Source organism: Saccostrea echinata, unplaced genomic scaffold (genome assembly GCF_033153115.1).
Source record: "Saccostrea echinata isolate AGI-Se365-2 ecotype Australia unplaced genomic scaffold, CSIRO_AGI_Sech_v1 ptg000064l, whole genome shotgun sequence".
NCBI lineage: Eukaryota > Metazoa > Mollusca > Bivalvia > Ostreida > Ostreidae > Saccostrea > Saccostrea echinata.
The window spans coordinates 6,660,001-6,686,367 of NW_026889813.1; the positions used below are offsets into that span (position 1 = coordinate 6,660,001).

Here is a 26,367-nt window from a genome sequence, read left to right on the forward strand (position 1 = left end):
TTAAACACACTATGTTTAATTGTAAAACACGACTGTTTAAAAATTAAACACAAGTTAAACATCATTTTTTACAGTGTATACTTTATGCTTCTGTATATCAATTAAAATTAAAATCTTTACCACATATCTTGTCCTTAAGTTCACTTTATCAAATACTAACTATGGCTTGTAATTTCTTCTCCAGATGCTAATACATGTATAAGTAATTGAACGATCAATCGTGTCTATAATTCCAACTCATTTATTGATCCGCTTGACTGCGGAACAGTTAGACTGTTTTTTTTCTTCAAAGTTTAAGAAAAGCCTGTGATAATTCTTAATTATGCAAGTTTTGTGCAAACAGCAAATTCCACTATGGAATTTATTTAATTAGAATTTAAGTACGTAAACATTCTAGTTGAAAGTAATTTGGTTCGCAAATCAAAGGGTCTAAGCTTTGATAACAACCGAAGAAAAAATCGATTTATAGATGAATTTAGATTATAATTTTTAACGTCAGTAACCGAGTAAAAAAATATTTAGTCGATAGTCTTTATGTCCGAACGATAGTCGAGTACTCGAATACTCGATGACATCCCTAGTACATATAATAAGCCTAATAAATTCTATCTTTATGTAGTCTACTAACTTATGTTCCAAGTTTTATTAAAACTAGCTGCAGATCTGTAGCTCGCTGCTCTGAAAAAAAAATTGTGATGGGTGACCAGAGAGCTACAGTGCCATAGAAAAAACAGTATATTTGTTACGCACAAAAAGTTGCGCTCAGTTTTGGATAAATTCTCCAAATTCTTACCTCAACTGCAGAAAAGCTCGATATTAAAATATTCCTTTGATTTCTGTCAACAACTCTCATATTTGATATCTGCACTAAGCGCGTTGGACCGCATTATCTTGCCGCCCAAAATGGCAGTGTACATAGGCAAAATTTTCGACGGTTTATATTTAAGACCCAGGAGGGCTATTTACAACGGCTATAAGGAATGTTTTGTTGTGGAAATAGTAAAAGAATATGTTGGGTACACACGGATAGTAATATTTTGAGATGGCACTTTGAAAAACACAGAGAAATTTATCGAGAAAAAGCGCACTTTTTGTGCGCAATAAATATACACTTTTTTTCAATGGGTGGCACTGTAGCTCTCCGGTCTGTCAAATTTTTTTTTCCGGGGAGCTACAGTTCTGCAGCTATATTAAAACTGGACGAAAACTGTAGAAAATGTAGCACTTCGAAAATGTATTTACAGAAAAATAGACAAACAAAAGAACGGCTATCCCAGACCTAAATCACATAAGCTAAACATATACAATACATGTATTTCTTCATGGAATATTAATACAGAAGTCAAAGTAGACCTTTCATTAAGAACATATTTTATATCGATTAAAGTTTCCAGTTTAATTTTATGGCCAAATATGAAAAGTATAGAACACCGGAAAATAAAAGTTCAAGATTTCCAATAATATCGGAAATGAAATGCAGACCGTGAGATACAGTTAATTCTTTTTAACTACATGTACATAATTTTTTTTTTTTACCCTTTTCGTGGTCTATAAACCTTCTTTTAAGAATCCGGGATCGTTTCCCATAAGTTCCCATTTGTATTACATGTACGTGGCGCGTTCGGTTGTTTTTTTTTTTTTTCACTATGTGAAACCAACATTATTTTCACAATGTGAAAATAAAAACGTTCTTTTGAGAGTTCCAAAAATATCACTCTCATTCAATTAATATTACAGTGTTTCACTGTTGAAAATGTAACAAACTGTGTATTATACTTTCCTGTTAAACACTAAAATCTGATTGGTTTAGACGCATTTAACAATCCGTAATGTTACCCTCAGCGTTTGCAACACACTTGACAGCGGGTTACATTACGAAAATGTCACATGCGTGCAAATCATGCGCGTACGGTTTGCCGTAGATATCCCAAAACGTCAGTTGTGCGTTTGAAAAAAGCCGAATAAACTTGACGTCAATAAAAGCTTGCGTCCGATGTAGCTTACTTGAAAACAACATACGCAAACGAAACAAACTTTAAATGATAAAGGACTTTTCGAGTATCAAACAAAAAAAAAAAAATAAATAAAGAAGTCGGTAAATCTTTTTCGAAGCTTTCTTATTGAGAAAAATAGAAGCTTGGAGTTTGAAAGTTTTCTAAACGATCGACAATTTTTTTGTTGACATCCTAAATCAATAAGACATTCAGTGTAATAAAAAAAATGGTGCCTGTTTTGGAGGGTAACATTCAATTTCAACTGTTACCCTCCAAAACAGGCACCATTTATATATTATTATTTAAATATTCTATGCTGCTGTAACTCTTACTTAAATATGAAGTACACTACTATCAATGTTTATAAATCAAGTTATTATTGTTATAATCCTTAACAGAACAGGGTAAATAATGATAAAATTAATCTAAGATTACCAAAATCAAGATTCAATGAATTTACTCCACATGCCTGTACACAAGTTTTGAAAAGGGGGGCATTCCCTACATGAAATTCTGTCTCTTATATTTAGTGATTTGACGGTGCTTAAAAAAGTCTATAATATGTTATTCGTGACGCGTTTCTGTAATTGAAGGTATGTAGCTCATAAAAAAAAATTGGAATGGACGAGTACGATGTATCCTTTTTTCAGATCATTTTTCCATTACAAACCTGCCAAAGACGCAGTCATTAAGTGGAAGTGGTGGGGGTGTCAACTGAGTAAAATATTTGAGAAGCAAATAAAGTAACAGTTTTTTTTTGTTTTTTTTTTTTTTACAATTTGAAACCTACTACGAGCATTTCCTAGTAAACATGTTACTATATCTTCTTTTTGTACAATTTTACCCGAAGTGTAGGTGTGGGCACAAAGATTCCATTGCCCCCTCAAAAAAAAAAGATAGTACACTAACCTCATCTGCCCTTCCCCTGTGATTACGCTTATGCTTGGAGCTAAATTCAGATTATAAGGGTGCCTGGTCAACAGGCTAGGTAGATAAATAGCTTAAATTCGGCCTTCTTCAACCTCCTTTCCCCTTCTCTCCCGTAGAAATTGATGATTAAGTTCCAAGGTATTGAGAAAATGCATACCATACTTGATCAATTCTATACTGAAAACATTGTGAATTCTTGGTCAGAAAAATCTAAACCCCCCCCCCCCATCCCCACCTCCGCACCATCACCGTCACATTTATATAATTGAAGAGTATCAAATATTCCAATAATGCATAATGCAGTTTTGTTTTGTTTTTATGAAACACGTTTCTTAGGATTTTTCCTCATACTAATTGACAATGTATGGTAACAAATTGTTTTGCAAAATTAAACACACGTTTACAGTTTATCGATTGTGTATATATTAATTGTTAAGGTTTACCTGTGTATGAAATGGGAAACAATTTTTATCACATGTTTACCACTTTATCCCGTGGATATCACTCATTAGATATTTTTATCATATACCACTGCTGCGACGTCACAATGGGTTTTGCATGAAAATGATGAAGTAAATAGTGTGGATTCATAACATAAAAACAATCTAAAATATTGATAGTTATTAAAAAACATGTGATAAAAATAATTGCTAAGGCTCGGGGATAAAACACACAACTCGTTGGATAAAAATCGTATCCAACCACAAAGCATGGGAGATCCTATATTTTTCCAATTACGTGTGTTCAAAAACCGTCAAACATTCCGGATTTCTCCAATTCAGGGTGATTTTCTCCTCTTCAGAGATTAAAATTAAAATTACCCTATAAAAGTGTGACCACAGCCTTTTTAAAATAAAAAAAAATTGTATTTAGAACTGCTGCATTTTTGGATAAGCGTTACATTTTCTCCACAATGAAATCTATACCTTTTTAGAAATTTGTTGTGTAATTCCGTATATGACGGTTTTATATTTAAAATTATAATAAGCATTTAAAAAAAATTAATGCAGTTTTATGCTAATGGAAATTTTACAGTTTATTTCTAAGAACCATTCTCTATGAGCTCACAAAATGATCCCCCCGCCTCCCATATAATTAAAATGGCAAAGTCCATGTTTTTCTATGGGAAACCCGAAATATGTGTCCGATCAAAAAGTAAAATAAGAGGTGCACAAAAGCACTATGTAACAAAGATTCTGTGAAAGTCACATTAAATTTCATTCATTGGTATAAGAGGGGTTACGGATAAGAGATGGGTACCCCCAAAGCGTAACGGATGGACGGACGTACAAACTGACGGTCTGACACCCCCATCACTATATACCCCCCTGCTTTTCAAGCGGGGGTATAATAATTATATGGCTAGAAGTAGGTATTTTGAGTGACACAACTATTGTTTATTTAAAATGCAGTCTTCGACTCAATTTGTAAAACAACTCATGACATCTGTTATTCACTTTCGTCAATTATCAATTATTAATACAATTTATTTTGTCATTTAGAGAGTTCAGGGACTCTGTACCTGATACTGCCCAACCATATATAAATAAGAAGATTGAGTTTCGTTTCATTTTATCTGCTTTTTCTGTAGAAGAAGCACAAACATCAAAGGGGGTGTGATACATGTTAGCATAATACATAACATGCACTTTGTGTTTATAGTGTAAACAGGATATTTTATAAATATTAATGCATATGCAAACATGTTTTATTTCTGCTAAACATGCCAAGAAATCCCGTCCATGGAGTCAATAAAAGTGTAATTGATGCAAATCACCCATATTCCCCTAACGCTGGCAAGACAATTAACGGCAGCAGATTTGAGGGGGTGGATCCTAAGTTTTCAGTTTTCTTAGTTAAAGAAAAATAAACTTCTACCCCAAGAAGTAGCCTCCTATACCCTGAAAAAAAAAATAGTTCATGTCAAAAACCTTTATTTATTTACAAAGTACGTAAAATGTCTCAGGCACAGGTACCAAAATTGTAAAAATAGACTGGAAGGAAATGTATGGAACTACAATTGACGGTATGATACCATAATACGGCGCAACCAAGTTCATCGTGCCCGATGTTAATTTATACTATAGGGAAAAAATATTTTGATATGGAAATACTTAAAAATTTGAAAGGCATCTAATTTTTAATGAACAATTAGTTTACTATAATTAATTTATCTTTTCTTTTCCTTTTATTTTACTTTTTTTAACCGCATTTGATTTGGATGGAACCCCCCCCCCCCAAAAAAAAAAAAAAAAAAAAACGGGGGAAAAGGTGCAAAGGCTTCTAAATAATAAGTATTCTAGCTTTAATTTAAACCCAGTAAAACTTAAGATCCCTCCCTCAAAACTGATGAATTTAATTGCCTCGCGCACATCTCCCTGGGGGAAAATCACAGATTAACGCTAAGTCGGCTTTTATTGAGTTCGCTCTACAGCTAGAATGCGTGTACTACACCTTTTCTTGGCATGGATGGGCTCAGTTATTTAAACAAATTTTATTAACAAGTGAATGAACAATTAAGTGTATCTTCATTTCAAACGTCAGAATAGTGTCATCTTGACATATTATATGTAGTGTTTGTGCATCAGACTCCCAAACCTAAAAAATATCTTCAGAAACTTTTATGTTATCCGTATGCTCTATAGGGCTACTTGCTGATATGAAATGTCGCTTCAAAGTCCAAATCAAAAGATTACGCTCCCAGAGAGGGAATCGATCCATTGGAGCTTCTTAATGAAGCGTGAACCCTCCCGAAATTACCTACATCTGATACAGAATTAGTGGTGTTCAACAATAATTCTGTTGGATAACGTTTAAACTTGAAATACAAGGCAACTTTCAAACACTTACACACTTTATATAAAATATGTATATTATTGACGTGTAATTCATACAGACTTGTTAAGTAGGCATATTTCAATAAGCTACTAAGTTGAGCTACTGTTAAGTTCATAAATCAAAATTTCTCTGTGTACATCAATAGGCGTGAGTATACACGAAAATCGTATTCAAATCGAGAATCAAACATTTAAATTTCATGAGATTGCATGTTCACTAAATGACAAATCATTTTTTTTCAAGCACAAGTCATTTTTTACTCCGTGGAAGCAGCTGCAATAAAATGCCATATTGCATGTAAAACGTGTATTCGGTTTGATCTTAAGAGATGTGGATTCTTTAAAAAAAAATAAAAGAATCTCTCTTTCTCCGACCCCAGTAAAACATTCTTTAAAACGATATTTTTGGTGATAAAATATGCAGAAAGTTCGCTGCACTTACATTGTATTATCACCGACAATATTATGTGCCGATATGTATGCAGGGACCATTACATCGTCCATTCTTCATAAAGGGAAAAAAGTCTCAAATTGGCGTCGGTGTTAATTTGTATCAATGAACGACATGTACAGTAAGGGTAGCCAGGTACATATTATCGCCGGCGAAAAAAATGTAAGGGTGGCGATATTCACTGTCAGATACATCCTAAGAATTCCTTGCCAATTAAGCATTGAGCTGAACACAATAAAAGTGCTACTGATATTCTCCTACGAATGATTCGAGAAAATTGATTGTAGCTAGAAGCTTTGGGAAAAAAAAAAATAAAATAAAAAACAAATATTTCCTTCGAATGTCATTTATAGCATTCATTTCCTGTATCAAATATGGTCAGTTATTTTGCTACCATGCGTTCTTCTTTTCTTACATGTGGAATGTACTTCAATTTAATGAAGAATTAATTTTGATTCAAGCCCCAAAATATTTCTGAATTTAAGGAGAATCCATAGTTGTGCAAGTCCTGCTAAAACACCGCATGTTACATGTACCCTACCCTCATATTTCACTTACCCCTTCAAAAAAGGGAAATATGGCCTATTTACACCTTTTCTACTATGCATTCAAAGGCACATTTCTCTTTTTCCACAGACACTCTCCTTTCCATCTATGCCCTTAAATCAGACCATTCCATCCCGTATACATTTCCAGATATTTGTATGGGAAAAAATGTATTTTTAATTGGTATTACTTGCATGCTCAATTAAATGGAGTAAAATAAGTACTTATGCTTTCTATAACATCAAATTAAGGGTTACAGTTTCGAACATTTAATTTCTTTTCTTATTTTACTTTGTTTATTGTTTACTCGTTTATTTCCTGCCATATGTTTATTTTATAGTTTTACTCATTATTGTTATTGAGCACGTAGGATATTGAAATCATTACTTCCCCCACCCCCCTCCAAAAAAATGTTGAAAGCCCTCATATTGTTCTATGAGAATAAAGTTTTAAAGCTTTAATTTGAAATTTGTAAAAGTTTGCATCCTTTCCTCAAAACTGCTGACATCATTTGCCTCGCACTACTCTCATGGGAAATATAAAGATTAGCGTTAATTGCACTTCGATTCAGTTCAGTCTAAAGCATCCACAGAATTTCTTCCCTCAAATCAGCAACTACGATCCACACTCACTAGCGGCCGACATCGGCATTATGCAGTACTATATATATATATATGATTGTGGGTCACGTGAAAATGCAATATTCGGGCAGTACGTTATTAGATGCAAGTGAAAAGAAAAAGTATGCGTATTTCAGAATTTTAAAAGATTTTGAAAGAATTATTCTACATGTATGAAAAAATTGATCACCTATTGTAGCCCCACCATTTCCCCGAGTGACATGCTCTAAAAAAAACTGAATTACACTTTATAAGAAAGCTTTAATATGAATTTTAACTTTTCTGACAAAGTGGTTATTGAGAAAATTTTTAAAAGATGTCACTAAATTTTCACTAATTCATAATTATACTTCCCTTGAAAGAGGGCATGGTCCTTCATTTAGACAAACTTGAATCCCCTTTATCCACGGATGCTTTGTGGCAAGTTTGGTTGAAATTGTCTCAGAAGTAGATCTACTTATAATAAGAAGAATCTGAAAACGTGAAAAGTTTACAGAGGGATGACAGACAAAATGTGATCCGGAAAGGTCACGAGCTTTCAGCTCAGGTGAGCAAAATATGTTAACCCCAGCACCAATTATATCGGCACATGAATAAGAATAACGCGAAAATAATTTCCAGATAATCATTACTACTGAAAAAAAATCTATATCGAAGTACATGTATATACAACGAGAAAAAAGGTTAGACTGATTTATCAGATATCTCAAGAAATACGGTATCTTGACATATCATAGTGATATACACCAATCCTGGACACAATTTTCTGACCAAAACCTTTCCCCTACATTATTGGGAGTTATGCTAGATAAATACAGCTTGTTTACTTATTTATCTGCCATACACTTTGCCTATCCTTCTCTCTCTCTCTCTGTTTCTGTGTCTCTCAATATCTCTCTCTCTTTTCACAACCTTAGTAAATATTCTTCAACACAAAATATCGGCGACAAAATGTGCAAATATTCACAGTACATATTGTCGCCGACGACAGAATGTGCTCGACACATTCCGGCCCAAACGTTTCGAAGGTCGACTTTAAATTCAAAGTAATACGAAATTGACCAAGCTGTTAGAATAAATTGACTGTATTGAATATTGATTTTGTTCTCTTTTTTAATTGAATTGTATTCTTACCAGTAAAAAAGTATTGTGATTTGTACAGTTAATTAATGTTATATTGATGTTGAATAATATGCTGTTGTGGTGTAATCATGACAAGCTAATTCAGAGAAACTTAAGGAAAAAATAAATAAATAAAAGAAAAGCATGCGCTGATCGGGAAGGGGGGGTCCGAGGGGGGCACTTTAAGAAGGGCGGACAGGGCCATGGGGAGTTAAGGTATAAAATTTAATTGCAAAGACTCAAATGCTTCTTTAGATATCGCCCGGAAATGAAAGTTTACACACACACAGAATGTATGAATTTACGACTTTGACCTTTGACCTAAAAGTCAATTGGGGTCTTTCTTAGGCCATAGGGAGTTGTGGTATATAATTTCACTGCAAGAGCTCAAAGGCTTCTCGAGATATCGCGCGGAAACGAGTGTCAAAACAGACAGAATTTATGAATTTACGACCTTGACCTTTGATCTCTCGACCTCAAAAGCTATAGGATTCTAACGCCATGGGAAGTTGTTGTGTAAAATTTCATTGCAAAAGTCCAAAACCTTCTCGAGATATCACGCGGAAACGAAAATGTTACAGACAGACGGACAGCCCTACGGTCGGACGGACGGACCGAAAATAATATCCCCCACTTTCAGTAAAAGCGGGGGACAAAAGGTCAGTCTTATGATCTACACATCTATTATTAATTGTAATATTGGCTTGATCATTGACCTCAGAATAAAAGGATCGCAGTGGATGTGAACTTTATCAAATCATATGAATCAACAACCCCACCCCAACTCACCACCACTTCATTCTCTATAAGTTACTTGTATCATAGATATTCCCTCTCTAAATTGGCGAATATATTAAATATTTCTTCTATACTTCATACAATTTACAAAGCTATAACAATTTTTTTTTATAATCAAGATTCCGAGCTTATAATTAGAACCGCAAATCAAATATATACACTGTACCTATATGGTATTTAGAATTGTTGTTTAGATTTTTAAAAGAAGTGTAATCTTTGCGTGTAAGTCGATCACATAAAATAAATGTGCTTAGGCGAGTTATACATGTACATGTACGTGTGAATATAACGAGTTTTCCCGACGGTGAGTCGATTCTGGCTGGGGTGCATAGTCCTAAGAGCAAGTTGTCTTAGCGACCTGTCAAGCACTCGGGTGCATGTGCAAGCTGCATTGCATCCGGTTTCAATTCGCAGACGCTTATATATTTTCTGCGTGAAGCTTAGAACTCTCCACGCAATAAAGAAAAAGTACACTTGCTAAACTCATGAATTCTTAAAGGTTTTGGGATTATATCTCATCAAGTTACATGTACATGTACTTTCTATGCCCCAGAAGGTCGAAGATCTGGGCATCATGTCCACCTGTCTGTCTGCAAAAATTTTAATTTTTTAACCATATTAAGTAAACTTGAAGTTTGGAATTCATATTCAAATATTAATGCCCTGTTAAATGTATTCATGAGTGGCCATGAGTCGGCCTGTTTGTCTGTGATCTACTACCCGATCGGATTAACTCAATATACACCATAGTCTGTTCAACATGAGCGCTTCAAACAAATTTTAAACAATAAAAAAATGTGTTTTTAAAGATTAACCAGATTCGACGCATACAACAAAAACACGCACTTGACACGGCTTTTCAAAGTCAACGAATTTATGATAATTATTTTGGCCATTGCTGTCAAGCGTAAGATGTCGTTATTTCCAGAGGTTATCCGAGTGTGGTGTATATAGTTTGATTTAATATCACATAATAAGAGAAACACAAAGGAAATTCACGAAAATGATAATGGGGACCTTTTTTGTAATGTTTCCTTTCTGGAAAGCTCGGAAAACACCTCGAATGTATTAACAGCACCGAATGTTAAAATTTTATGCAAAATGGAGTCGCTTGGTATTCAGTTCATTATCCCCTCCTTTGCATATTTTGAATAATATCTTTACATTCCTTAAAGGGAAGGACAAGACTCTACAGATTAGAGGCCACCCAACATTCATTTCAATGTTTTTGAAAAGGGGGTTGTCATGGACGATTTCGAAACACATTCGAGCTTGTCTTTCCGCTTGTCGGAAAGGCCCGAGAAGTTGCGATTGATCTCCGAAGAGGCCTTATCTATATACATAATTGTACTAATGGAACACGAGGGTTCCTATCAAGTCATAGCGTTTGGATATAACACCGCAGGTATGATTTTTTAACAAAAAGTTAATTCTGCGTTATTTTTTGGATTTTTTATATGGAATACATTGTAAATGTGTACTGGAAGAATAATTTATGGGGGGAAAAAAACAACATAAAAATATCTTATGACCCGGGGTGTATATTCGGGGGGGGGGGGGTTCCTATGTCCACAAGTACCTGTGCTTCGAAGCGGGGCTGTTTACAAGATTGTGTTCCTTTCCTTTAGTATTTTAAAACGCTACTTGCTATCAGTGATAACATCCTTTAAAGGGAATATTGACGACTACCCTCACTCATCTCGAAAATCTTAAGCAGAATTAAATTCTAATGAATCAATTTCGACTTATTTATTAAAATTTTCCCGAACTTTTTCGTAGACCTCTTTGTTTTCCCTCAATTCTATAACACTCGGAACTCTCGAGTTACACGCTTGGTGTCGTTTTTGCATCGCTTCCGTAATTTCTACTTTGACATTTCCAAACCTTGTAGCATTTTTCACGTTTGACGATGACTACTAGGGTTATTATGGAATGCCTGGGCAATTAGATAGCACGATTAAAGACAAAAATATCTACCGAAACAAGATATCATGACACATTTTGGTGACATGTAGTAGGTAAATGATATTTCGGGCCTGATACCCAAGAGGGGTCCAGTGTAAACAAATGGAAGTGACTAACATGTACCTTCTCTATTTTATAATACCGCGGGTATGATTTTTTTTTTAGTAAAACGTTAATTCTGCATTATTTTCTGGATTTTTCAAATGGAATACATTGTAAATGTGTACTAAAAGAATAGCTTATGAAAGAAAGACATAAGAAAAAATTTTTTACCCGGGGGGGGGGGTTATATTCAGGGGGGGGGGGTCCCGTCCACAAGTACCCGTGCTAGGAATTAGAGAAATCTGACTCGAAAATGACTAAAATAATTACCCCCATGTATTACAATACCTTAATGTTTCAATAATGAAATAAATTCCTTAAAAATGAAAATGAATATCAATGATACTTGCCTTTTAAATTCTACATCGGGAATTTAAAAAAAAAATCCGCATTTTTAAAGATAAATGCTTAAATTTTTAAGAGCAAACGGAATGGCATACAAGGTCATGTCATATGGCATACATATGTACAAGGTCATGTCATAAAAGAAAATCTTTATTTTTTCATAATGATGATGCATATTTTGTATCATTTTATCGATCCTTAATAATTTAGTAATCCATCCTATGCACAGTTACATCTGTACATAGGTATACAAGTACATAAAATTGTAACAGATTCTCGTGACCTTCCAGGTCAATATAAGGAATTATTTATTCTAAATTGGACCAAAAATAGATAGGGAAATTCCAAATTGATGCAAATAGTTTTGGAAAGTTATTTCACTTGCACCTGACTTCCACTCATATGAACATAACATTAAGGCACACAGATTATTGGGTGAGGGGTTGGGGTGGGGGGTTGCAGGTGGCCTACCCCTCTCCCCACCTTTTGAAAAAGTAAAGTTTTATTTTAAATTTTTAGGATGAAAAATTTTAATGAAAGTCCCCCTCTCCCCTCGTTTATGGACCTTTTTTACATCCCACCAAATAAAATTTTGAGTTGGGAGAACGCAGCTCTGTAAAAACTGCATAAAGAGGGCTGGGCATTATTTATACGGGAAAAGTTTACTGTGACATCACACAAATATAGCAATTCCTCACAATAACAGAAAATGAAATAATTTGCTAATCTAAACTGCATAAGAGTAATGAACTACATCAAAACTTACCACTGTATTCATTTTTGTCGCTAGTTAAATCCCACACAGCAAGATCTAAACAAGTCACCGATCGCAATGCACTTGTCGACATGACGTCATCATGGTAAAATTTGACGCATTTTATACATGTGCAGTGAGAGGCGGATCAAGTAATTTTTTCACAGTGAAAAATGCATTTTATTATTAAACAGAATATTATTTGCAAATCTTAGGTAGACCATTAATACAAATCTGAAACGTTTGTTTAGTGTCATTATTTTAAAACTATCGAAAGAATGTATTGAATTTATTTTACCGTGTTTTTGTCTACAGGGTGTGCATGTTTCACGCCGAGGTGCCTCATTAAATAGCCTTTTCGCAAGGGCATACACTTAATAGATCTTGACCATTTTTTGAATATACATAACGGACACATTCCTTAACGTGAAAAGTGCTGCTGCTTTCCTGAAATCGAGAGCATTACTTAATAAATACGTAAAATACTTGATAAAGGTCACAGATATTTCGACATAAGCCAGATAACTTGAAATTTAAACTAATAAAATGCGAATTCTATTTAAAGCAGCAGCACTTTCCATAAACTACAAGTTATGTAGGAACAATTTATTACTTAAATTTTTAATTTTAACTAGGGTATGCCCTTGCGATATTAAAAATTTGTTTGTGACCTACATACAGTACACATTATATGCATTTAGCACGTGACTGTCAAATAACGTGACCAAACCAAATTCATTACAGAGCGGTGTATACAATGTTATTTCAAATAATATTTAAAGTCATGTGATAATATAGTACCTTTACAAAAATAAATTCAGTTTAAAAAGGTATGTATTTATGCACGTTTATATTCCGTTGATTTCTTCGAAGTACGCCTTAACACTGCTGCGAATTCTTTTTCTTTTCTTTTTTTTTTCTTTTTTTTTGGGGGGGGGGGGGATCAAAGATTTGTTTTCAGGTAAGTTGTTATTTTTTTCCTTTTAATACCCCCTTTTTCAAAATAGTCAGTGGTAAACAATAATTTGAAACAATGCTCGGCTGTTGCCCTCGGACAATTGAACACACTGAGGCACAGCTGCTCTGTGCACCTCGGGAAAAATATTCTGGTCTATTGACTGCTCAGGCATTAAATAATTGTATAACATAGGCGTCAAAAGCAAATTATAGCGAGGGGCTAATTGAAAATGGGGGGGGGGGTAAATCTTAAAAAAAAAAGTAAGCTTCAATTTTCAATTCTAATGCCTATATTATGTATACCTTAGCAAAAGAGTGGGGGGTTAACCCCCCTACCCCCCATCCCGGTTCCGACGCCTATTTATAGTGTGCACCGAGGCACTTCCTGGTATCGAAGATGTCGAGTGTCATCCCTTTTTTTATGTACATTGAAATATGATTTTTAAAAAAAAACTGGATTTCAGTGATTTCCGATTTTTAATATAATTAGTGAATTTAAACACTCAATACACAAAATACACTATCCCGAAACGAAGCCTCTTTGACTAGAAGCAATGTATCTCTATAATATAAGTTACTAAGTAAAATGATCGAGTGCGAGTAGTTTCTTGGTGGAAAACTTTACATTGATTAAGAACCCCTGTGTTTATGTCTTACAAAACAAATATCTGCATGGTCAGATGCTTAAGACTTGTTTGTAAGTGGCGGATCTTTCTTACCCCAACATCATGACCCACCCTTTTATTTTAAAATAAATATTAGAGACATTTTATGTCATTAATGATCTATTTCTTAATTAGTTTATATAACTCAATATTTAGGTATATGTGATATAATTGTGGGTCATTAATTTGTATACATATATATATAATGTTGCGGGGATCAATGTACAGTACGAGTATATTGTTGTGGGATAGTATATAAGTATAAAGATATACGTATATATCCAAAAAAGTGAAAGAACATTGTTGGATATATACTGGGTTTAGGCAGTTTACGCTTTATAAACCGCGAAGTGGTCACCTTTTCAAACCATCAGGGACCATTCAATGACTGAATGGCAGAGGTTCATCCCGTGGGAGGATGAAAGCAAATACTCGAGACTATTTAGCGAGTAAAATGGTTAGAGATTGTCCTATTTTGAATTACTTGTTTTATTCAATACGTTTTTGACGTTTTTTTTTTTTTTTTGTTCCCAAATCTTTTATCTCTTTCTCTCATATAAATGTGTTAATATTATAAACACATATATTACAAAAATATATCTATATATCTATATCAAGGTTCTACATGTAATGCATGTATCGGATAATTATGGGTCATTTATATGTACATATATATAGATATAGAATATTGCGGGATCAAAGTACAGGCAACTATACATCATTCTGGGTCAATATATTGATATAAAGAACATCGTGGGATATGTAAAATGTTAAAATCACTGTTGATTTGATTACACTTCCCTAAAATCTTAACGCGTGATAATTTTTTTCTGAATAATCATTAAGTTGTGGATGATTTTCTGCGATACTGACATATGTCTTTGTTACTTAAGCTTCACGGTTCACATCAGGGTAACGCGCCTTCTTTATAATAACATTTTAAAGTCATTTTATCTTATAAAATGATATACTTGAAGCTTTCTTTTATATCTAAATAATCATATAGACTTTAGGAAGAACACAACTATCGTACGATTCAAAATTATAAAATTATTTAACCTTATTTTTTTTTTTATAGATTTATACGATGTAGTACATTAAAAACAAAAGCTCATGCATGGCATGACATATACATGTAAATAAATAATGCGTTACAATCTGATAATGATTCACTGCAATTAGGCTATAAAATCTAGCTGTTTCCCATAATCCCCCCAATACTCATGGGAAAGTATATAAAATATTGTGGGTCACGCGCGAAATTCTGCCAATCCACAGAGTGGTAAGATTTCATATATATATAATTGCATTGTGGGTCATTTTTTGAGTGTGTAATTATGGGTCAAAAAAATTTTTTTTGTAAAAAATGGAAATAGTAACTATATTATTGTCATAAACAAATTTTTAGGCACATGGTTTGTGGGTCAATATATAATGACCCATAAACCATCCATGATACCCACAACGTGAGTGAAAAAGACACAAAATATCCCACAATCCGCATGGCACAAAACTATATATATGTATATATATATATATATATATATATATATATATATATATATATATATATATATATATATATATATATATATATATATATCCAAAAAATGAAAAGAAATATCACAGTGTCCGGTAATTAATATGAAAATTAAAAATAACAAGGCAACAATGTTAGTAAAACGTAAACGCTTTCATTATACTTCTTCAGACGTTTTACAATTCAAAACAATTCAAACATGTGACGTTATAACGCTACCTGATGATAACGTCAACAACAATGCAATGACGTCACAATGCTTATAGAGGAAACAATTATAGAGTCTAAGTAAAATTACTTTGTTCATTAATAGCGTAATAAATAATAAAGTCATGAAACAGTCTATATTAAACTATTTAAGGACGGTTTAAAAATCTTGATGAAATGTTTTTCTTTTTCCCGTCTTTCTAAAAGATTTTCTGTTTTGAGTTTATAAAAGGGATAAACTGAGAATTGTCCCTGTCCACAAACAGCAAGATGTTCACTGAGTTTTATTTTTCTGTACTCGGGTTGGTTGATATGTTGTCTATGTATGCGTATACGAGTGCGTAGTGTGGTCCCCGTTTCTCCTATGTATAATTGTCCGCATCCAGCACATGTTATACAATAAATAACGTTTTTAGATGCACAGGTCATATCTGCATTGATAGTAAATTCTTTATTTCCGAGTGTAAAAGTACTTCCCTCTTTAATATACTGGCAGGTTCCACAACGTGAATCAGAGCATTTATTGACCACATACAAATTCCGTTGGTGAAATGTAGATTTACACAATATTCTTCGGAGGTTTTTAGGTTGTCTTTTACTGTTGATGAATTTATATTTTTCCAGTACTTTGGACATTTTCTCATCCGTCTGTAGAATGTTGTTGAGGTGACGCACTGTAGAGGTTATATTCCTGTTCTTTGGATTGTATGTAGTTACAAGCGGTAATATTGCAGAATCTGATGTGTCACTTTTTGAAGAATTAATAAGTTTATCTCTGTCGATTTCTATAGCCTTTCTGATTCTGTCCTCAATGATTCCAAGAGGATAGCATTGTTCAAGCAGATATTTTTTTAATTCATTCAGACGTTCATCTCTTTTTTTCTTGTCGCTAACAATAGTGCAGATTCTTCTAGCTAAATTGTATGGGATTGAACGTTTCGTATGACTTGGATGACAGGAACTGAAATGGAGATATTGATGTGTGTCTGTCGGTTTGTAGTATATGTCTGTCGAAATACATTCTCCATGCTTTGCTATAAGGACGTCCAAAAACGGAATGCTTTGTAAACTTTCGTCCATTGTGAAGTTGATGTCAGGATCTAGATCGTTTATAATATTTAGGTAAACTGCTAGATTCGCATCGCTGTCATTCCAAATGATAAAACAATCGTCAAGGTATCTTTTCCAATTGTTCTTTATATTTTCTGAAGTCTGTTGGTCAAAGTACTGAGTAGTTTTTTCATACATCCTCTCCTCTAGATATCCTAGTGTAAGGGTGGCATAAGTAGGGGCCATCTTTGTACCCATTGCCGTTCCTTTCTTTTGTGCATAATGTTTGTCGTTAAAAGAGAAAGTATTATTTTCCAATACTATTTTACTAGCCTCTAAGATGAAGTCTTTGCTGAAACGCTCATTAATTTTTTGTGGTTATTTATCAATCCAGTCCTCGAGCACCTTGACACCAAGAGAAGTAGTAATATTAGTGTACAAATTAGTAACATCCATTGTGACTAGCTTGGCATCATGACTAACTTTTTCAGGAAGATGTTTCAGTGAACATCTTGCTGTTTGTGGACAGGGACAATTCTCAGTTTATCCCTTTTATAAACTCAAAACAGAAAATCTTTTAGAAAGACGGGAAAAAGAAAAACATTTCATCAAGATTTTTAAACCGTCCTTAAATAGTTTAATATAGAATTTTTCATGACTTTATTATTTATTACGCTATTAATGAACAAAGTAATTTTACTTAGACTCTATAATTGTTTCCTCTATAAGCATTGTGACGTCATTGCATTGTTGTTGACGTTATCATCAGGTAGCGTTATAACGTCACATGTTTGAATTGTTTTGAATTGTAAAACGTCTGAAGAAGTATAATGAAAGCGCTTACGTTTTACTAACATTGTTGCCTTGTTATTTTTAATTTTCATATATATATATATATATATATATATATATATATATATATATATATATATATATATATATATATATATATATATATATATATATATATATATATCAGGTCTGAACTAAAGTGCAGTTGTATTAAATTAAAGAGGGTATATAAGTGGTGAATAATAAATCACATGGTACAATTTGTTAGTTTTTATGTGGACAGCAAGTACCGGTAAATATTATTTTGTATAATGTTTTAAATTGCTAACAACCTTTAATTGATGTCTAATACTGACAGCTAATTCTTTACTACAACTGGGGATTGTTATGCCCATGAGTTTGCAGGTGTATTGTTTATTTTGGTTGGTTGGTTTTCAGTCAATTTCAGAAATTCAAATTAAGTTGTGTCTCTTGGACTTTTAACCTCAGATGTTTTTTTTCTCTTGAATTTCCACATAATTATGACTTTATATTGGTTAAAGATAAAGATCAAGTCACACTTAAACTTTAACAAATGTAAATGTTTTCATTTAGGAAACTTTTTAAATGACTGCGCCTTGAATTTTTATCCCCCCCCCCAACACCTTTTGAAAAAAGGGGAGCATATTGTTTTCCATCTGTATCAGGGTTGTCCTTAAGACCCGGGAGCCAGGGAATTTCCCCACCTATAATGAAGTGATTCCCCGGTTATTCTGGTATTCCCCCTCAACCTCCTGTTAAGGGAGGAACCTCAGACACCCTTCTACTTTTTTAATGTCCCCTGCTATTTCAATTCTTATAGGGGCAACCCTGTGTATGTTAGCATGTTGGTTGGTCGATAGACCTAAGTGTTGTCCAAAAAATATCTTCAAATCCTTTGCTAAACATACATAAACTTGGTATACTGGTACCCCAAAGGGAGTGCATGTGGATTTTAAGATCACAAGGTCAATTAAAGGTCAGATTACTCTTGGCATTGTTCAGTAGACTAAGTGTTGTCAAATCAATATCTTGAGAACTTGTTGCTTCACAGACATCAAACTTGGTATACTGGTATCCCCTAGAGAGTAGATGACGTCAATTGATTTTCAGGTCATGAGGTCAAGAGTCAAAATACTCTTGATTCAGAAATATGTTGTCCACTATATATATTGAGACCCCTTTGCTTGACTGTTGCTCAATTGGTACACAGATATCCCTAAGAAATAGAGGACCCTAATTATTTTGAAGTTGCAAGATCAAAGATCAGGGTAAAAGTACTCTGAACATAAAAAGATATTGTCTACTTGGTGTCTTTAGAGCCCTTTGCTTGAAAGACATCAAGTCTTTGTATACTTGTATCCCTTAAAGAGTAATTGACCCCTATTGATTTGGAGGTCATGAGGTGAAGGTCAGACTACTCTAGACTTAGGATATTGTCCTCAGTATCTTAAAAATCCTTTGCTTGTCTGCTCAATATCTTGTGAAATAGGTTTACCTGTTTTCAAAATTTCAATTGCTACATGGGGGGCAAATATGTTTCTATTTTTAAAATTTCTTGTTATCATAAATTCTTTTTTAATTAACCTACAGAATATTTCTTTTAGAGGGATGAACATTTAGATATATAATGTACATGACTGTATTACTACATCACAACTTCAAGTTATAAGACTTTTGTGATTAAGTACTTAATTTAGTTAAAACTTTTTGACATGATTGCACTAATTGGTTTATTTTGATTTGAACAGTTGTTGTCGCAGTATTCAATTTATGAGAGAATAACTATATACCGCACGTCCACCAATCAAAATACCCCACATGTTATCAACCCCAGTGCTTCCAATCACACTCAAAGTTTACGAGGCAAAAATCACTCATTTCACCCCACCACAAAGGTATTGCAGTTATTTGTGCAATAGAAGCATTTTAATTTTTTGCCTATTTTCATTTGCCTGTTTTATCTTTTTTTTTTTTTTAAAAAAAAAAAGGGGTGCATTTTGGAAATAAAAAAAATGTTGTTTTTTTTGTTTTTTGTTTTAATTTTCATTTATTACCAAAAATGTTCTGGAGGAGGTGTATGTTTTCACAGCAATTTTTTTTTGATAATTACAGCAGACAATATAAATGTCTTAAAACTTTATGAAATAAATATCACTTATGAATGTTCACATTTTTTGTCAGCTTTTAAACATGTTGGGTCTTATTTAATATACATCATGTATTTAATATACATATTTAATATACATCATGTAGATCTTTCTTTGGTATAAGACACAAATAAACTTTTATTACTTAAGCTCTAACCAGACAAAATACTCCATAATTTTCAGGGTGAATTTAACTGTTCACTTATTGCTACCGATTTTCATCTCATATTTTATTATCAAGTAGGAAAGCTTCAAGCACTTGACTGTAATTACTAATATTTTCAATTCATAATCTTTGTATTAACTTTAAAAAATTTCAAAGAAGTAGTGGAATAATAGTGAGAGTTTTAAACCACTATTCACATTATTAAAAGCTGTGGTTCACCTCTGTTAACTGCATGGAGTGTTGTATTTTAAGTTACCTTATCGCTTATGTGATGCTTTTGTTGCTTGAGTACATGTTTGTAGATATAAGCACCTGTATAACTAAAATGAAAACTTTTTTTCTTAATCATCATTATGATGGGTGTTTACTGTTCTTTGTTTGTAAAGCTAGTTTGCGATCCTTATAGAAGATTCAGCTGTTAAATATTTATAAATTAAATCGTATGTTTCTTTTTTTTTTTTAAATAAAATTTAGATTTGCATAAAATGACATTTCAAAATACCGGTATTATTTTACGTGCAAAATATTCACAGAGAAATGTACAAAAATGTTTTTTACACTTGTAAAGATCAACCTGCTTTTTAATGGAAACATTTTTTTTTATGTATTGACCACAAACCTGCTGATAATGGATTTATATGTTGTTTTTTTTAATTAATTTTTTGTCTGTAGTACCTTCAATAGTGTAACTAACATTAAACAAGAATAATTTAGGAAAACATGTCTGTAGCAAACACAGATATAGCAAATATATATACATACAGTTGAACTTTGGTATCTCGAACTCTGATATCGTGAATACCAAGGATATGTCGAACTGATTTGAAAGTCCAAAGCACTATTTTATTATTGTATTTCAACCTCAATATCTGGAACCCTCAGACACCTTTAAGTTTTTTTCTGGGTGAGTTTGATATAACAAGGTTTGACTGTACTTATTAATAAAATGAATTCTGTTTTCACCTTTTACTAGAAACTTGTGAATTTTGAAATAAATTCAACAAATTTAAATAAACCTCATGGTAATTTTATGTTTGCCTTAGTAATTTGCTATAAATATTTTATTATTAAAGATACACGTCAGTCATTAAATTAAAAATAAATTATCATGGACTGCTCTGTCATCAGATGGTGTCCTCCTCAACCAAGACCTTCAATACCAAACTCCACAGCTACATAACAGATCCCTGGAATATAGTGGATGTAGTGACCATCATTATGTTTATTGTGGGGATAATCCTGCGCTTCCTCCCTTACTCCTCCACTCTGGAGGCAGCCCGCTGTGTCATGGCCCTCAACCTGGTCATCTTCTTCTTTAGGATCCTACATATATTTTCTGTTCATAAACAGCTGGGACCCAAACTAGTCATGATTGGCAGAATGGTGAGTGGATTTTGAGGAAATTTCTGAAGAATCAATGTAAAAATTTTAATTTTTCTAATCTTGTATTCCCTTTTTGATGGGCTGTATTATGGTATGGATTTTCTGTCCAGTGCATCAACCTCTCTGTTTATCCTTCTTGGAGGGTGTGTTGCAAACCCAAAAGAGGTCAAAGAGGCCTCATTTTAGAAATGTGGCTATTCATATAAGTCAAGTCTTGTCTGGTTCTTACCTTAATGCGCTCTGTGAGACCTAGGACCATGAAACTTGGTAAGTTGATTCATCTTGGGAAGGAAGGTGTGTTTCAATCCATAATTAGGTAACCGTTAGCTCATTTTGAAATTTTATGGGTATAGATAGACCTGACAGGCATATCAATAATCATGTACCCCAGCGGTGCGCTTTATTTAAGTTCACTTGTGATCTAAAAACATATTTCTGGTTCTGAGACAAGTAGCAAAGGAGATTTTAACTATCAAATTTGGTTGATGGAGTTGCTGTATAATTTTTTCATCATCTTGCATGTCTTTGTGTGTATTGACAGTTGATGGACCTACTGTATTTTATCATCATCCTGATGGTGTTTGTCGTCTCCTATTCAATAGCAGCTCACTCTGTCATGTTTCCAAACACAGAACTCACCTTTGTCCTTGTGTACAATGTCATGAGGATGGGATATTGGAACCTATATGGAGAGCTCTTTTTGGAGGAAATAGAAAGTATGTTTGCACAGAGTTATCTTCTACCATTACATTTAAATGTGTTAATAGTACATTACCTTATAAGTATGTATATGTTATAGTATTTTTTGTATCTACTTGTTTCTGCTTGTATTAATTTTAATGTTGATTTGCATGCTGATAACATTGATAATGACATTACTACTGATTATTCATTGAAGTCAGATATTGAATCCTTATTATTTTTGATCAGTGTAATGTTTCCTTTCTAGGGGAGGAGCCTGAGTGTACGTTTGACTCGCTATTATACAGTAATGACACATTGCCTCGATGTCCTACTCCTGTGAGTCGTTATGCAGTGCCGATTCTGATGGGGTTTTATGTTTTATTCTGTAACATTCTACTCCTTAACCTTCTGATTGCTATGTTCAGGTAATTCAGCTCTAATTAGTTCTTTGATATTATAATTTGTTTAAATATTTTTAATTTTTGTAGTCCAATATTTTGATACTTTACTGTTGAATGCTAAGAGACTCCAATATCAACCTTACCAGTCCAATATTTTGACTCTAATGCCTTGTTGCCGTGAATGCGCATTAAATATTTTGATTCACAGTAAATTAATGAATTATATTTCTTTTTTATCATTTGTTGGATGTCTGTCATCTTTCAATGTATCCTTAGTCAGGATTGGACAACAATTTGTGTTCATGCAGTCTTACATTAAAAAAAGGATCAACTTCCTCAAGTTTTATCAAATATAAGTATATTTGAGATAAGGGCATTAATATACATGTATAATTGTATAATTATATAAATGTGTCAAGATTTCTCAATTCAGTGTGGAATGTTCAGCTTTATTATATTTATATAGTTCATTTTATATGAACCTTTAATTAATATTTAATTATTCAATATATCATTTGAAAAAATATATTCAAAATATGTGGGTCAAATTTCACAAAATAGTCAATATTTTGCTTTAATTAAAGTGTTCAAAGTTTAATAAACTCAAGTTTTGAAACCATTTGAATTATTTGGCATCCCTGTATACATGTGTTCATTTGTCAAGAAGAGAACTGTGACTATATATGGCGAGCAGTTGAAAATAGATAATTTGGTCAATTTTTTGAACAGTTTCCTCTAATATGTTTTTTTATCCATGTAGCTTACTGAAATTGCAATGATTCATAAAACTCTGTTCAATGGAAATTTGAAGTTTAATTTACACACAGGTTGCTTAATTTGTTAATTGTTACTATGGTACCTAAGGCTTCTGGTGGATTGTTCATTGCTTTATGCCACCGCCCAAATGGTTATTGCCATTTGCTTAAATTGTGATCTTTACTGGCAATTATTGACTACTAACTACTGCCAATAATTCAGAAGTATTGTTTAAATATGCAATTTATAAATACAGTCAACAAGTCATTCACATATCATTCAAAGCATATAAGTATAATCATCTTCGCTAGCTAAGGGTTTCCGATCCGAAATCTATTCTACAACCCTTGGCAGATTTTGTAGAGTATTTTTGGATCGGAAACCCTTGGCTAATGAAGATGAAGTATAATTAAATTGAGCACTTAAAAGGGCTTTACAGTGATAATTTAACTGTTTCATGAAAAATAATGTCAATACAAATTGTTTTGGGAATAAAATGAAATGAAAAATTTGTGTGTATGCATATATATATAGTTTAATTAGCACAAATATATACCTGCAGAGCTTTTGGAATAAATGAATTTTAGCAACAAATAAGTTTATAATTGACAGAATTAATGTAAATAACATTTAAAGCAACGTTAGCTGAGAGTAGGTAAATGGCATTTTGTTTCGGGAATTCCATACTTTTCTTTAAAAAGTATGTTAATTTCCATTTAATATTATTATGTTGACAATGGTACCATTTAAATGAATATGATAATAACATCAAATTTTCAAGCCAACATGTTCATATAATTATAATCACATACTTTGTAAAGAGAAAACAAATGAAAAATAATATGTGTATACATGTATCTGGAGAATCATTTGTTAATTTTTAGTAGTAATTTTTAGTAGAAAACACTTTATTGTTTTAATCCATTACATTTATTTTGAATCCAAGAAATTCTTAAGAAATTTTATGAAAATCTTAGAAGCAAAATAATTTATTTTTTTATTATTCAATTCAGTATTTAAAAAAGAAAATTGAAATTTTTTTTGTACATGTATTCTATTTTACTTACCATATTCAATTCCTAATTACAGTTACACTTTTGAGATAACACAAAAGGATACCAACAGTATTTGGAAGTTCATGCGGTTTAATACAATTCGAGAATATTGTGATCGCACTCCATTGCCTGCTCCGTTTTGTCTCTTTTCACATATCTATTTGTTGCTACAACTTTTTTGTCGGAAATGTTGTAAACGAAGGAAAAATGAAATAAACAGTATGAGTAAGTCGTGAAGAAATGTTGAACTTGAATTCATTTTTCAAGCATGCTCCATAGTTTGTTTGTTTTTTTTTTTTTTTTTTTTTTTTTTTTTTTGATTTTCTTGCAAGCTTTCATTTTGTTTTCTTATGAAACTTTAGCAAGTCTGTGAAGTTTTTTCTAAGAGAATGAATTTGGTTTCAATATCCATTGAAAAAGGAATTGATAGGAAAATTAGATAAATAAACCACATACAATATGAAGAAATATTCAATAATTAAACACCAAAGAAGTAGCATGATGCATTTTCACAATACATATTAAACTTCATTTGCATGCTACCATTATTGACTATTCTCAGACATATTACTGTAAATCACTTTTTATTTACGAGAACTTTATTTTGCATAATTATGCTTGTCGGTCTGCTCACAAAAATTTCATTCTTGTATATATATATATATATATATATAGTTGTATTGTTAAGAATTATATACGATAGTAACCACAATTGTGAAATTTTTATCTAGCTTAAAATATAATTACCAAATGGCTATCTCATGAAAGTAAGGTGTTGTGAAAGTATAGCAATCTACAGTATGCATTAGGGTAAAATAATAACCTAGCTTTTACGTAGTGTTATAGAGATAAAATCATAAATTTATAAATGTCACAATATTGAAATAATTAGAATTGAATTAGAATTTAACAATGTAAACAATATATCAAATTATCATTCTGCGGTCTTATACAACTTGTATATTCCAAGTAAATAAACATTCATGCAGCAAGGTCAAACATTTGTGCACAGATGAGGCCTCAGTTGGGAGTTTTGCAGCAAGGTGTGCAGTAAGTGTTGACAACGCAACCTATATTTATAGATTTTGACACAGGCAAGGGGGCCTGACGGAAACCTTTTGTGTAAAAATTTAAACAATTATAAGTCAACTGAGGAACATGGGAGAAAATACATTACTTTGTCTAGAAAAAAACCCAGTTTACTTTACTTTGATTTATTGTTTATATTGTCTCAATAGTGGTTTAGAGTAGGCACTGCATTACTACTGCATATCCATTTGAACACTGGGACAATAGCCGGCTATTGCTCTTCAAGCAATGAACTTGGCTAAAAAGCATAATATGTTGTTCACCAAAAACATCATCTTGGAAAGAGCAACTGGTCTGAGAGATTTGTGTGTCTTTTATTTATATTCTTTCATTTACTTTTTTGTATTATTTGGAAGTGACTGCTTTAAATGTTGTATTGTGGCAATTTCTTCTCTTTCCAGCAACACGTATCAGATTATACAGGAGAATACTGACCAGTACTGGTGTTTCCAGCGTTACCGCCTGATTTACGAGTATTACACCCGCCCTACCCTAGCCCCACCCCTTATTCTGATCAGCCATTTGGGTTTGTTCATTCGCTGGATTTTTGGGAAATGTTCACTGTGTTTGTCCAGTCAGCCCAGTGACCTGAGTAAGTCTAAATCACATTGCCTTGCGATAACCATAAAAAGCCATGTACCACCACACTATTGTAAATATATATATACTGTAATTTAATCATTTTGGCAACTACTGTGCACTTGTACTAACCTTTATGATGATATGACCTACCTAAAATTGCCTTTAAGGAACTGTTTTTGTTGCATGGACTGCTAAATGAGTGTCCTCCTTCCCCAGAATAAGTTTCTATATTCCTTATTAAAGTTTCAGAAGAGCCTACTAATCATTTTCATCATTTCCTTAACCACTGCAATTATATTTAACTGCATGCAATTAATTTTTGCTTATAACATTAAAATAAGGACTGACATTTTCAAGGTCATATGTTTAAGGTCATTTTTGAATCATGACTCTACTTTCTGTAAGCGT

The 26,367-nt window shown here is 32.8% G+C and overlaps 1 protein-coding gene and 1 long non-coding RNA gene across 2 annotated transcripts in view; one reads left to right on the forward strand and one right to left on the reverse strand.

The window, feature by feature from the left end:
- Window positions 1-26,367, forward strand: part of LOC133175991 (transient receptor potential cation channel subfamily M member-like 2) — a 104,301-nt gene that overhangs the window by 54,997 nt on the left and 22,937 nt on the right. The window contains exons 23-27 of the mRNA XM_061311169.1: window positions 19,445-19,591; window positions 21,138-21,392; window positions 21,934-22,108; window positions 22,342-22,501; window positions 25,779-25,969. Coding sequence (XP_061167153.1) covers window positions 19,445-19,591; window positions 21,138-21,392; window positions 21,934-22,108; window positions 22,342-22,501; window positions 25,779-25,969 — 928 coding nt within the window. The remainder of the gene's footprint in view (window positions 1-19,444; window positions 19,592-21,137; window positions 21,393-21,933; window positions 22,109-22,341; window positions 22,502-25,778; window positions 25,970-26,367) is intronic.
- LOC133175992 (uncharacterized) overlaps window positions 1-26,367 on the reverse strand; it is a 189,839-nt gene that overhangs the window by 28,732 nt on the left and 134,740 nt on the right. The window lies entirely within an intron of this gene.